Here is a 15331-nt window from a genome sequence, read left to right as displayed (position 1 = left end):
TGAGGATAAAAGAAGTTAGGGGCCAGATAATGACAAACAACACTTTATATTTTATGCTTAGGAGTTTAAACTTTATTCTATAGGCTGGAGGGAAAAATGAGAGATTATATCTGATCATATAATTAAGTCTATTTCCCCAACCCAACTGGAAGCTTCATGAGGAAAAAAAAAATGTGTCATCAATGCTTGCATAGAGTTTGGCACATCAGCAATGTGTTTTGAATCAATGACTATGTGGGTGAATTGTTAACAGGAATGGTGGTGTGGTATGGACAGATCTGTGTTTTAGAAAGAGAACGCTGAAGTTACATGTGGGGGATAGATGTGGAGGGACACGAACCTAGAGGTTGGAGTCAGTTTGTTTCCTGCAATGGTTTGTCATTTTGTTTTCAAAACCTGTTGCATCCCTTGACCCATGTAACATTCCAAAACATGCCCATGTCTCGACAGGTGTTAGTTTCCATTCCATGGGACCACATAGCGATAACATATGTATAGAATTCACTGGTGCATTCTGCCTTGTTATTATGTTGCCTCACATTATATTTTAACATAAATGTATAGTGATTATCACCAATTTAGAGATGGAGAAGCTAAAACACTATAATTAGTGGTTTTCACATTAACCAGCAATTCAAGTTTTCTCCTCCATTATATCATCCTAAATACAGCACGGAAAAAATTCAGGCCAGCTAATACTATCTCAACAGAATCTTCGAGGGGAAAAACAGACTTGCTATTTAGATGAGCTGTCATTTTACTATTTTCCCAATAGAAAATTCCAACAAATACTTTTTTCTAGAGTACTCTATGGCTAAGTTCTGGCAGTCAATGAAGCCCGCCTTCTAAAGAGGTTCATTTCCTTTCCACCAGAATGTATGCTGTGAGAGAGCAGGGGCTAGCATTCACCCACACTTAGCATGGCTCCCTGCACGCAGGGGTACCGAGCACGTGTTGAACTAATGCTGGCTGCGTCTAGATTAATGAAGACCCAGAGCCCTTCATCCAGATGATCGTGATCTCTAGAACCAAAGGGACCAGGCATCAGTGCAGAAGGCGGGTGGTGAAGGCGGATTTCTGGTGGTGAAGATAAAATATATATATCCCGTCTGTGTTTCCATACATATGGTGAAGCCATGCCTCTGTTAATTCAGTTTGTAAATATAAGTGCTTTTATATTTTTAAAGAGTGGTCAATTCTCTAATTTCTATTGCCACGTTAGGAGATTCTTTCTATAATCTGAACTGCTTAGAATTAACCTGATAGAAAGAATGTTGGAAAATTCTTTCACTTTCATTCCATATCTGCGTGTGATCTTAAAAAGTATGGATTCAACAGCCCAAATAATAGTTGTACATTCTCAATAAAGACTTTGCCAAATATGAAAGCATAATCCACTAATCAGTGCCAAGCATTAGCAATGATGAAGAACAATTAAAAAGCTTTCCCTGTGTTGATTAAAGCCAGCTCTCGTGGTGACTCAGGGTACACTGTATGTTCTCAGAATAAAGTACTCACTCATGTGAGGTAAATTAATTATTCCAGGGCAGGAATTTGCCCTATAATGGATTGCCTCCTCCCAGAAACCTGACAACCAAAAGAGTAAGTCTGACATATGAGAAAATGGAAACAAAATTGTTTTTCAAGGGGGATCCAAGCATAAAAACTGCACAACCTTTCTTAAAATATCAAAAATGAAATAAAGTAAATTCAAACTATTATAAATGCTTGATTATTCACGTGGGTCTTGCCCATTCATGGATTTTCCACATCTTTTGATTTTTTCTCCTTAGATGCTTTCAATTCAATTCAGCTAATGTTTATAGATCACTTACTGGCACCTAAAGCAGTTTTGTGGAGAGACCCCATAAAGGATCACAACTCATTGTCAAAAGCGTAATGAAATGCAAGGCATCAAGGGACCCACGGAGTCCACTGACTCTAGTTGGGGAGTGCTGACAAAGACCTGAGAGGCAGAAAGACTGGACCGAGATCTTGATGATAGAATTCAAGTTTTCCAGCTGGAGAACTCCTGTGCGTTGGGGGTGGGCTGCAGGCAGGACCTGGCTATGAGAAACAGCCAGGAGACAACCAATGAACACGCAGAGTATTTTCAGGACTCAACACGAGCACTGGGAATATCAGCAAGAGTCGCTGCATTCTGGAAGCTCTTACTGTTCCTAGCACGAATATCAGAGCAGTATTTCTAAGAGCATGGTTTGTGAACCACACAGTTATGAGAAATCCTTGGAAAAACACAAATGCCTGGGCCCCATCTCAGATCTGCGGAATCAGAATCTCTGGCTGGGGCCTGGGATTCTCCATATGTGACAACCTTTCCAGGTGATTCCTAAATACATCAAAGTTTGAGGAAAGCAAGTAGGAGTATAGGCAGAAGGTTCAGAGGAGGAAGAATGAATGAGAAAAAGAGCTGAAACGTGAATCATTTTATTTAAAATTTTACTGGAGGGTGAAAATAAGGGTAACATGAGACTTGAGGATTACTGTGGATTTCACTACACTTTGCCACATATGTGCCCTCCCTTCTCTCAATCTTCATCACTTGGATGGGCATAGTCTCCCATCTCCTCTCGCCTGGACTCACACATTTGTTTTTCCTGCCTGAGTCTCCACTGAGGCCCCTTCACCCTGCTGCCAGCAGCATTTTCCTTTCCTCCCACCCAGACAGCAATCCCTCAGCGCTGGGGCGTCCACTGAGCCCAAGGCCAGAACCCCCAGCTTTTACCCCACAGAACTGTTAAAATATTATCAGTTTTATGTGTGATGGTGTAAAAAGGTTTTAGAAGTACTCTAATCATGTATTCACTGTAAAACAGAAATAAACTGTGCCACTTCTCTGCTTCAAGTGTCCAAAGGCTCCTGACTTGCCTAGAAAGCAAAACAGGTCAAGACCAGCCAGCTATCTTTCTCACCACCTTGGAGCTCAACTCCTTGGACGGAGCAGAGCGTTTCACCTTGGAGCTACACTTCTCTCTCTACCCAGAATGCCCTTCTCTTCATCAGTGAGGCTTCAACTCAAGCATCACCAGTCCCACCACCATATACTTGAGTATAAAGGACTGAGTTTTCCTTGGTAACTTGCAGTCAACACAGACGGGGAGGGCAGTCTCACTCCAAGTGAGTTCACTGCCTTCTTCTGGTAACAGACCCTGCTTCTCACACCCCAGGGCTGGTCACATGACACAGTCTGATCCAATCACAGTTCTCCAAACCCCTGGACCAATCACAGTCCTTCCTTTGACGTTTCTTCTAACAGGAGCTGGCAAAGTAGATGTCTCTTTATAACAACAAGGTTACAGAGATATAAAGCCCATTTTGACTGTGACCTTTGTCTGATGTTTTAGAGATGGGTGGCTTAAGAGAAGGAAGTCATCACATGGAAGCAGACAAAGTTGAGAGAGCAAGATGATCCTGGTGACATGGGAGCCCCTGGTCTCATCACCCAAGGCCAAACATACAAGAATTTATATGAGCCAATAAATTCCCCTTTATGGTGTAATCTGGTTTGATGTGGGTTTCCCTTACTAACACAGAGCCTCCCTCTACTGTTTGAGCTGGGCTCCTGGTTTACAGGGACCCCAGGTGACTCAAGTTATCTCAAATAGCCGGGGATTAACTGTGAGAACACCTGGGAAAACAGAATCTTGGCCAGTTGGCCAGGTCCCCTGGGAACACTGAAAAAGTCAGACCTCATGTTTGACTGAGGTAAGGGAAAAGTGGCAGCATAAACAGAGAGTACACTAGGAGACACACTACAGAACCAAGAGGAGCCACTCACAGCCTCTCCTTGCCAAGGAAACGAATAGTAGAAGTCTCTGGGTTCACACCAGGCTAGCTTCCTCACCTCCAGAGAGATCTGCTGAGAAGTACACTAAGGTTTGCTAAATCAAGGTGAAGAAGTAACAGGTTTTCCTTAGGGCTCCTATTCCCTCGGGTTCCAGCAAGAGCAAACCTTGACCCCTGTAACTGAGTTCCCTGGTCTAATGCCCTCATGAAAGGAATGGAAAATTGATTTTAGCCATGTGTCCAAAGGTGTCATACTCAGAAGTACTAGCTGGGTGGTAACTGTACACTTCATTTCAGTTTCAGTTTTCTGAAAAGACTTTCATTAAAACAGAAAAAGTAATTATTTCTCAGCAATTATACACTGTTGACATTTCTGATTTATAACCTTGTTTTACATTTGGGCCTACATATTACTAGAAAATAATTTGAGCCTTACTATTGCAATTCACTCATACCTGAGAGTCTGAGAGAGGAAAATGGCACTTAACATAGTAAGCTCTGGACCAGGAGTCATCTAGTGATGATTTGATCACCAAATCAAGTCACTTTCTACAATATACTTGAAACATAGGCCAGCAATGATATAATCATTTTATATAAACACAAAGAATTGTCAAGAAACAGTCAAAAGAGCCAAGTGATGGCAGAACCAATATTATCCAGTTACGTGAAAATCTCCATTCTTCAAACAGATCTCAGGGAATCAGTTCTTAATCCAGTAGCAAACTGTTCAAGTTTCATCTAATTTAAATTTAGCAGGCAAATGCAAAATATTTTCTTCTCTAGGAATTCCCAACCCACTCCTAAAATCTACTCTATTATGTATACCCACTGAGAAGAGCTGTACCATGATGAGTCCTCAAGAACAAGAAAACAATATCGATATTCTGTCTTACAGCTAAATGTCATTCTGAGAATGTAATGAATTGATTTTCATAAGCTGGTCAAATACAGCATTTATTAGATTTATTATACACTGTATCAATGCTTCCTAGAAAATTAACTTTGCAGTTTGTGTTTCACTTAAACTAAAAGGATTATTCCTTTAATACAAGCTGATAAACCCAAGAAGAGACTCAGAAACATGTTAGGAGATAGGGACAGACTGAGTAGCTTTAAAAATCTATCTCTGATAATCTTCAATAATGGAATATTTAATTTTACTTAGTTTTTTGTTTGGTTTGGTTTGGTATTTTGCCTCCAGCAAAAATCAAGCATCTTTTGAGACTATCTAGAATAAAGCTGCCTGGAAATGACAAACCAAAGAAGCTACCACAAACCTTTGGTGAGGAAGGCCCCAGATTATATCATTTTGTTCATTTGCTCTTAAAAAAGAAATCTACAAAATGCATTTCACAATATGAAACGCTCTTATGGTGGCATTTATGATGACAGCTATTTTAAACTTTTATACCATGTTTTTAAGAACTACTACAAAATATCTCATATGCTGTTTCCCGCATTCATAACATACCTTAAAATACCTAATTACAAACTGTGCAACTGAATCATATACTACTCATGTAATTGAGAATTCACGGGCTGTATAAATTAAATTTCCCATTCAAAGCATAATATATAGACTCTATCAGTTTTCTTCAGTTAGTCTGCAGAGTAAATACAGACAAAAACAGAGGTTAAAATAATGTTTCTAATGTTGTTTTTCTTTAAGAAGATGAAACCTGAAACTATATTGGTTTGAAAATTGAATATTACAATTTTAATTTGTGAAAAATATAAAATACTCAAGCCCAGGGCATCTGTTTTAAGGAACTTGCTCATTATTGTAGGACACCTTTTCCTCAGGGAGAATGCCACCCTTCAGCCAGGTTTTGAAGATGTTCATATCAAAACTCCTCAATGTGGATCTTGCGGTAACATTTTTCCTTTCCTCACAGTGGCTTTAACTTGACTTCTTAATAATCACAGGCCACCTCAGAAGAACCCTCCACCCTGCCTTTAGTTATTCCTCTCTTGCTTTCTGACCTTCCCTACTCTCAGAGAAATGCTCTTTATAAGCAGCATGATTACCATCGATGGAGGGAGTGCATTTGTTCTATTTTTCCCATCTTTTCATGCCGTAATTTTTTTCTTTTACTTTATCAAAGGGAAGAAAACATATTTCAACAAATCTTCAAATATCCAAATAGCAAAACTAACGGTGAGCACTACAGAACAATGCTGTCTAACAGAAATATAATACAAGCCATATATGTAATTTTAAATTTTCTATTAGTCATGATTACAATATAAAAAGAAACTGGTGAAGTTAATTTTCATAATATGTTCATTTAACCCAACATATCTAATATACTGTCATCTCAACATGCAATCAATGCAAAAATTATTAATGAGATATTCGACAGTCTTTTCCTACTAAATCTTAAAAATCTGGCGTATATTTTAAACTTAGAGCACATCCAATTTAGAGCAGCCACATTTTACGTGCTTAAAGCCACATGAGGCTGATGGCCACCATACTGGACAGCACCCAGGAGAAAAGTGACAGCCCACTGGTTTTGCTCCTCCTTCAAAAAGCCAAGCACATACTGGAGTTCATCAGTTGAACCTATTTAATTAAACAGCTTAAACCATAAAAATAAACCCAAATAATTTCATGAATCATTTATACTACTCTGGACAAATACTGTATGATGTCACTTATATGTGGAATCTAAAAAAACCAAAAGTCATAGAAACAGAGGGTAGATTAGTGGTTACCAGGGGCAAGGGAGGTGTGGGGGTGGAGGGAGGCGAGGGAAATAGGTGAGGATGGTCAAACTTCCAATTATAAGATCAATAAGCCCCGAGGATGTCATGTCCAGCGTGGTGACTCTAGTTAATAATACTGTATTATATACCTGAAAGTTGCTAAAAGAGTAGATCTTAAAAGTTCTCACCATAAAAAAAAAGGCAACTGTGAGGTGATGTGTTAACTACCCTGATTGTGGTGATCATTTTCCAACATATACCTACATCAAATCATCCCACTGTATACCTTAAACCTACACAATGTTATATGTCAATTATATCTCAATAAAGCTGGGGGAAAAAAAGGTTTATAATTTCAAATTCCCTCCTGCCTTTCCTAGTTTTACCCTATAGTTTAGGCAAAGTTATACAAAACAAAATACAAGGTATGTGAGTGTTAATAAAAAAATAATAATAAGCTTTTTGTTTCGTTTTTACTTTTTCCTGAATGTGTCCAGAAAATTAAGGGAGATATGATTTGTTTTTCTATTATTTAACTAATTTCCTGCCTCATTTTACTACCTCCCCCTCCACTCCCATCCCCCGCTCCATTTGGCATTTGTGTTTGGGGTGGTCATGCAAGATTTTAAAGAGGTCAGCTTGGGCCAGTGAGAGCAATCAGTGAAGGCATAATAATCAAAAATAAAGCTTCTATTTGCCAAGGCAATATAAGGCATAACGAGCCAGTGAAAAGAGCAGGGGCACAGAACCAGAGATCTAAGGCTATAGGCTCGCTCCCCTCTCTCCTTCCCTCCGAACTCTCTACTCTCCCTGTTCTTCTCCATACTTCAAAGGGCTGATACGAGGGTCAAGTGGCACCACGCGTTTGAACGTGTGTTATAAACATGACGCTCTATCTCCGAGGGTAGAGCATGGCATGGCATGGATTAACACTGCAGAACCACAAACCTATGTTCTGATTCTTCACTCCTCATTTCCACTCCACCTCCAGCCCCACCCCATCCTCCCTCCTTCCTCCAATAAAGGAGCTCCCGTTACAAATGCCAGGTGCTGCCCTTGGGAAAACAGATGCCCTTACCTGGAGTAATTTGCTCACTGAGGATTTTAGACCTGGAGGCTCTTCCTGAAGGTATGGTCACTATTACCCCAAGCATCAAAGTCGCAATAATTTTCTCTTCAGAAGGTTAGGACTGGGGATGTACTGTCGGAGGTAGGCATGGTAAATTTAACTGAAGCACTGATTCTTGTTAATTACGGTGTAAAGATTTGTATCCTGGCCTCTGCTTATTCAGTTGAGAGATGCTCTGTGTAAATTTGAGGTATAGCTTAAAGCCCTAGGACAAGAATTAAAAGGTTTTTTTGGCTCATTCACAATCACTTGTGTGTTAGTGTTAATATTTGTCATAAATCTGCCCATTTGTACATGTTAAATAGATGGCAGATCATACGAAATAACTAAGATACACTCTATTGTAGTGGATGAGTCTGAAATTAGTGTTCAAGAAGTGTGGTGCCCAACATTAGCAACACCCCATTCTTACTGTGCAGCCGACCTCAGGCGCACCTAAGTATTCCCTGTGACTGCCCTTGGGGGCACTGTTGATGGCAGTGAGGCATTCTGGAAACTCCAAGGGAAGCCTGTATTAGAAGCCAGAGCTGGTACCTGTCCTAGAAACTGTTATAAGCTTTGTTGGTTACATTTTGGATCTTTGTAATAATTGATACTTTGTATAACAGAGTGCCTCTCTGGTCATTTTGGTCTATGTTGTTAGAAATAAGAGTATACCTTGCTTATTTAGAATAAGTTTCTGGGGGCCAGCCCGGTGGCATAGCAGTTAAGTTCGCGCGTTCTGCTTTGGCAGTCCGGGGTTCGCTGGCTCAGATCCTGGGCATGGACCTACTCACAACTCATCAAGCCATGCTGAGGTGGCATCCCACATAGAAGAGCTACAACTCTACAGCCATGATATACAACTATGTACTGGGGCTTTGGTGAGAAAAAAGAAAAAGAGGAAGACTGGCAACAGATGTTAGCGCAGGGCCAATCTTCCTCAAAAAAAAGAACAAAACCATGCCTCATTCCACTTGGTCAAGGAGATACTAGGCAGAATAATTAAAAAAAAAATAGAATAAGTTTCTGTCCATCTCTACACGAAAAAATGTGAGACTGTTACAAGCTCTAAAGTGCTATGGAGAAACATTGCTTAGGGAGGAGGAAGGCGGAAGTACATGTATGTTGGTGTGTAAGCATGACAGCCTCAGAGCACCAGGACTTGGGCCTGTTCTTAGAGCATCCTCTAGGCATTCTCCACCTGTCCTACTTCAAGAGTTCCAGCTGGTCTGCCTCCAGGCCCATTGCTACTTTGAAGTGCTGGCTGCAGGATTAAGCCAATTCTTATGCAGCTGACTCAGTCCTTAATGGCCATTTCTTCTACAAAAATTTGTGTGTGTAGGGGAGGGTGTGGGTGTTGGGGGGGGGGTGAATTTGAAGTTTAAAGTTCAAACTAGAAATAAGCTGAAGTGATCTCTGTTTGCTCCCTGTCTAAACAGGCTTTAAGACCAATTGGATCTACATGGCAGCCAGGCCAGAGAATGTGTGAGAACTGACAACTTGTGTGCAGACAAGCGTTTATCCAGGTCGTTTATCCAGATTGTTTTGTTAAAGCTTTCCTACATTAAGAAAAACATTAGGAAAAATTAGTAAAAAAACCTGTCTTACACTCAAAATAAACAAACACAGTGCTTTGTGTAATGTGTTATGGATGCCCTGCAATGTCACGTGTTCATTTTTTTCAATCTTTTGAAAAGACTAGTAAACGTGAACTAGCCATTCTGGCACACAGGGCTGTGACTTCACACGACTGCATCTTGAAAAGATGGTCTTCTAAATGCTACAAACGGTGGGCACACCAAGAGGAACCAGGACAGAAGCTACAACATGACAAAGGCATGCTTTCCTATTTTCCTCAAAGTTCTAAGTAGATGACAATTACCAACTCATACAAAGAAACACAGGAGAAGGAGAACACAATCTTCACATCTTCGGCAGTGACTGCGTCAGTGCAGCGAGCGCGCCCTGCCCCTGGTCTTCGTTCCTGAGCCTATCATTCTCGAAATTCCTGTTCAAGTCTCCTTTTTAAAATTTCATTGAAATGTGCTTGGTTTTATTTTTAAAGTGGATATTGGGACTTATCCTGGACTGGCCTGACAACTGGAGACACAGGGTCCAGGTCCAACTTTCCACAGAGTCGCCCTATAGCCATGTTGTTTGCCCACCTGGGCCTCAATTTACTCATTCATAAGATGAGACTAATAATGACCCTTCCCTACTTTCTTTGCAATAATGCTGCTAGAATAATTGAAACAGCAACTAGAAAAATGTTAAGTACCTTGAGGGAAGAAAGACTAGGAATTATTAATCCATGAAAACAAAACTGAGAACTACTGGGTGCCTACTCTCCTGTCTAAAGGAAGAGTCAGCCAGTTTTTGAAATTCCTGAAGCACATCAGAGAGCAATCAGCATCTCCTCAGCAGGCTGCAAGCTGCTGTGGAGACCGAGACCCCCTTTTCAGGACAGTGTGCTTTCAACGTCCCATTGACCGGAGCACAGGGGACTGTGTGGGACATAAGGTGAGGTCCAGGAGGTGCCTGATGTCCACAGGGGGAAACAGAGCCCCACCTCGGTTCCTTTCTGGGTGGATCTGATGTTAGGAATCACCTTAGGCATGTACTAGTGTCCTTGGGGAAAGGATGGGGACAATGGGGGGACAATTATGCATCTCTGAGCATTTTTCTGAACATGAAGTCCTAAACACTTGAGCCAAGACATGAATTCCTAAAATCATTGGCTATTAGCTGCCTGTATGTCCCCTAATACAGTGCTGTGATACTCAAACGTGTCCACTGCTATTGAGATGTCAACTTTCTATTTAGGCGACCATAAACACTCTCCCTTAACTTTAGCTCTAGTGCTGGGAAATGCACTCTGAAACACACACGCATGCACACACACACACTGTCCCTACTACAACAATTTATTCCAGGATAGAAATGAGAAGAATAGTAGAAAACAGGGAATTTCATCTCTCTTATTGTTGGAAGCTAAGACCCTCCTGAACACACAGGAAGACATGAGTGTAAATAATTCCTTAACATTAAATCAGTATTGAAGTATTAAGAGAGACCACAAAAGAGAAACCAAATCTAAGAATGCCCAGGAGTCAGCTCTGCGAGTAGCTTCTAAGACAGAGGAGGAGGAGACAGATATAATTCCACCTCGTATGATTTAAGTTACTTGTCAGTGAGAATCGTAACAATTCATAACAAATTCATAACAAAAAATAAACAGCAGCAACAGTAGGCTTTGTGAATGTCCAAGGTACATTGCTTCCAACATCTCTCCAAAGCAATCAAGATGCTGAAATGCTGCCCAGTGCTTTCCTACCTAAAAGACTGATGGCAGTTTGAACGCAAACCCAGGTCTTCTGATATATAGAAGGATGTTTCTTTTTTTTTTTTTTTATAATTTTATTTTTCCCCCAAAGCCCCAGTAGATAGTTGTACGTCATAGCTGCACATCCTTCTAGTTGCTGTATGTGGGACGCCGCCTCAGCATGGCCGGAGAAGCGGTGCGTCGGTGCGCGCCCGGGATCCGAACCTGGGCCGCCAGCAGCAGAGCGCGTGCACTTAACCGCTAAGCCACGTGGCCGGCCCAGGATGTTTCTTTTTAATCAGACTTCTGTATGAACTACCTGCTCATTAAGTGATCTCATTCTAGGACAGACTGCCCAAGAGTCCACCCCAGACAAAGTGGAAGCACAGGGTTACAGGATCTGAAAGGCAATCAGAAGAGGAAGGGGGAAGGAGAGATGGACGGAAGAAGGTAGGGGGGAGAGAGGGAGGACAGCAGGCAAACCTCAGGTGGACCAAGCGTCACACCTCTCCACGGCTGTACAAATTCCGAGAGAGGTGCTTCACCCTTCCTCTCAGCGCACGAGATGCCTCACCTCTCTGCCTATTTCCCTTTCTAGGTGGCTGTCCATCTCTCCTAAGCAAACACGGCAAACTACCGAGCATGCTCAGCACATCACACGCCTTCACTCCCATTAACCTTAAAATTTGTTTTCAAATGGCAAAAGAAAGTGAAATTAGCATGAAGTATGACAGGAATTTCTAAACTCAGTACAATTTAAATGCAAAAAAAAAAATCACTAGTTCTATAAAAGAGGTACACATGGATGCGCAATTTTAATTGCATCATTCATTACACTCGATCACCGGACCAACATCCCAAGGTAAGTGCAGTAATTATAAGGTGGAAATGCACACAACACACTCTCAAAGCGGGGCACGCACATCTACGAGGTGCACCACAGAGAAGCATCACATGTGGTTGGGTTTTGAACAGCCTACTAATTACCCCACGTTAGAAAATGGTGTGTCTTCTGAGAACAAACACACTCCAACATCAACCCGTCCCTTCGATTGCTATCATAGGACAATGGGTGTGCATGGTAATTCTAGATCCAAAAATGTTTAAATCTCCTGTAATGGCTTATTTCATGGTTAATTTATTATTTTAGTACACTACACGCAATGATAATATTAGTTTAAATGTAATAAAGGACTTTGCTATACAATTAGTTGTAAAATAAATGTTCAATTTGAAGTCGGAAATAAAGGTGATGTTTTCATCTACCAACAAACCACAGCAGAGGATTACCTGCGCCATGTACCAGGAATATGTGGCCCTATTTATCCCTGATTTTCTAATTCCCAGACCAAGCAAACCCATGATCTTCTCCTCACAGGAGGTTGGGGACTTGATGCAGACTCTGGGCCTCATGGACATTTCTTAGCAGAGATGCACCAGGGCTCCAACCCCACCCAACACTTCAACTATCCCCCCGTACTCTGGATCTTCCCACCCCAATTCCTGCCCCGGAGCATCAGGCAAATTGAGGAACGTATTTAGATAACCGTGGGGGTGTTCTAGAACTTTTACACATGCACACAGTCAAAATATAGTCACAGTTCTTACACAGACTGTTGCTACAACGCTGCTGGGAAAGTAGACACAGAGTCCCACTCCGTATCTTTTCAGAAACCTTATGAGTAGCTGATGGTACACTTCCAACGACACTGGTCACAGAACAGCGAGGAAACTGGAAGTCACACAAATGATATGAATAGCAACCAGGAAGATGCAGAACATTTCATTACTGGGTCAAACTGGATTAATATGTTGCTTTATTTAGGTTCTCTGTGAAACAGAAAACCACACGGCCTTTTAACTCATGCCTTTCATTACAATGGGCTCCACTCTCCTGTGGAGAGGAGCTTGACTTCCTCCACCACGAAGCTAATCTGTGTCGGACACAAAAGTGGTGATATGGGGTGGAAACAAAACAGTTTGATTTAGGTAATCAAAGCATCACCTAAACTGGGTCGCAAGAGAAAACTTCAAGAAGAACTAGACCCATGTTTACAACACCAAAACTCTTCATAAGTATAGCAGGCCCTGGCATAGAGTGTAACATACATTAAGCTATAAATAAATATTTGTCAAAATAAAAACTTCTAAAGGCAGTCCATCACTAAGTATTGCTCACTGACCTTATGCAAGGTGTGACCATAATATAATAGGCTTGTTTTGAGAAGCTACAAAACCTTAACACCCAACAAGTAGCCTCCTTCAGGGTGACCCTCCAAGGGCTAAAATGGGATCCGGACTTCACCGCTCCTCAGCCCAGTTGTAGCACTTTTTGAGAACATCCTTCTGAATCAGTGAATGATTCACCAAATGTATCTTTAATAAATAAATAATTTCTTGCTTTAGATATTTCTTGCTTCATTATCATCCCTCTTCATTTAAAGAGCTAAACTAAAATTTTATGATTGTATGCCTTATTCATTGAATTTTGCTTTGAATGACTTAAAGCTATTATTTCAAATCAAACCTCTCAGACAAAGTGAAGGTTTTCTACTACTCCTAACATTATTCAAAGGACTATACACGAGCAATTACAGAACCCCAGGGGCAGTTTGGGTGACACACCTTGTGGAATAAATTTACAGCCTCCCACACAGACAACACTGAATGGGCATCAAACTCAAATTCTTGGTGCCCAACAGTTTACTGTCATACTTCATATGAGACCCAAGAGATAACTTTTGAGTAGTGTTCCATTTTAGCACCGATCACTTTAGTATAAATTTGGCTGATACTTATTTTCATTTCTTTGAAACAAAGAGTAAAGAAAACTTACTTTTAGTTTTTTTAAGAATTTAAGAAAATCTACTCTTTTATACAACTTACTCAACTTTAACATCTTAGCTCAGAATACATGAATTCAAGGAAATGTCATCATGAAGTACTTTTAACAAAGAATTCAATACTTACGCCATGATACCTGAGAGGTGAAACATTTCGGCTGTTATATAGGACAAATAACTGTACAGGAAGACAAACAGTGGCTCGATCACTCGGATGTTATGTGTGAAACGAGTAGTAAACGCCGCTATAAATCCCAGGAAGATGCCAATCAACACCCCACCAATTCCCACAACAAAGAAGTTGGCAATTCCAGCAAATACATCAATGGTCTCGATGGTTTTCATCTGGCAAAAAGACTTGAACAAGTTGTACAGGACCTGTGGGGGAGAGGGAGCACACTGTCAAGACCCTTTCCAACTTCCCCATTATCATTGTGGCCACAGAAATAGCCACCTGGCCTTCTTGTAAGGACACTTCTTCTGTGTACTAACGTGATGATCAACGGCAATAATGCACATTTATTTATCTCATATATCAACACTGTCTTTAATAGCTTTAAACAAAAAGCTTGGATCAAAGTGTCTTGTCAGTAAAACTACTTCTAAAAGTGAGGGAGAGGAGACTTCAAAATTATCATACAATTTACTCCTAAAACATTATTTTTCAATACCATCTAAAAGATTATCTTAAAAGATTTGGTTGCCATCACCATGCCCTGCTTGTATTACCGATGCTTGGGAAGTAGTGTGTCACAGAGAAAGCTGGTCAACGTTGCTGTGAATTTCATTACCTTTCAAGGCACTACTATGGGGTCATGCTCTGGAAGGGACCCGCCCATCAATACAGGTACCCCACCTGAAGATATCCTCCTCCCAGGTCACTGAGATCCTCACTCCTAACCCCTCTCCTCACCCAGCCCATATATATACGTGTCTGGTATAACTGAGACTTGAAGGAATCTTCTTAAAGCAAAGAGGCAGCAACCTATGTTGTGTGTGTGTGTGTGTGTGTGTGTGTGTGTGTGCTGTAACTTCATATTTTGTCTCTCTAAAGTAATGAGCCTACACTGTTGCTTGGTTTCTGAAAAATCTGCACAGGCTTTACATAGTCCTAGTTTAACTAAGCCTTCAAAAATGCTAGGCACTCCACATGTGCTGGGCGACATGCTTTCAGACTTGTTTCCAAGGGTCACTGTGTCAACCGAGACGGGAAGTGATGGCTGACGCCCTACCACTTTTTTCACAAAACCAGCAAGTAAAACACAAGTCAAGCAGGTGCCTGCTTCTTTTCATCGTGACATTTACAGCTGGAATCTCCAGGAAAGCCAGCCAATAGGACGGTGGGGATGAAGGTGTTTTAGAGTACAGGCCGTGCTACACCTTTATTTGCGTTCTGAGAAACTCAGAATTGAATTCATTTGTCCGTGGTCACACAAAAGATCAGAGGTGATATCAGAAGCCAGTCTCCTCCTGACCTTCTGGGTAAGTTTTTCAAGGTTCATCCATGGGAGAATGAGTCAGATTCTTCCTCCTGAC

At 41.1% G+C, this 15331-nt stretch overlaps 1 protein-coding gene across 1 annotated transcript in view; it reads right to left on the bottom strand.

The window, feature by feature from the left end:
• Nucleotides 1-15331, bottom strand: part of SLC9A2 (solute carrier family 9 member A2) — a 106534-nt gene that overhangs the window by 46547 nt on the left and 44656 nt on the right. Inside the window, exon 3 of the mRNA XM_004435871.2 lies at nucleotides 13923-14173. Coding sequence (XP_004435928.2) covers nucleotides 13923-14173 — 251 coding nt within the window. The remainder of the gene's footprint in view (nucleotides 1-13922; nucleotides 14174-15331) is intronic.

This window comes from Ceratotherium simum, chromosome 40 (assembly GCF_057802395.1).
Source record: "Ceratotherium simum simum isolate JZ-2026a chromosome 40, ASM5780239v1, whole genome shotgun sequence".
Lineage (NCBI taxonomy): Eukaryota > Metazoa > Chordata > Mammalia > Perissodactyla > Rhinocerotidae > Ceratotherium > Ceratotherium simum.
The sequence above is the reverse complement of the archived record's forward strand: the minus strand, read 5'-3'. Positions and strand labels throughout refer to the sequence as shown.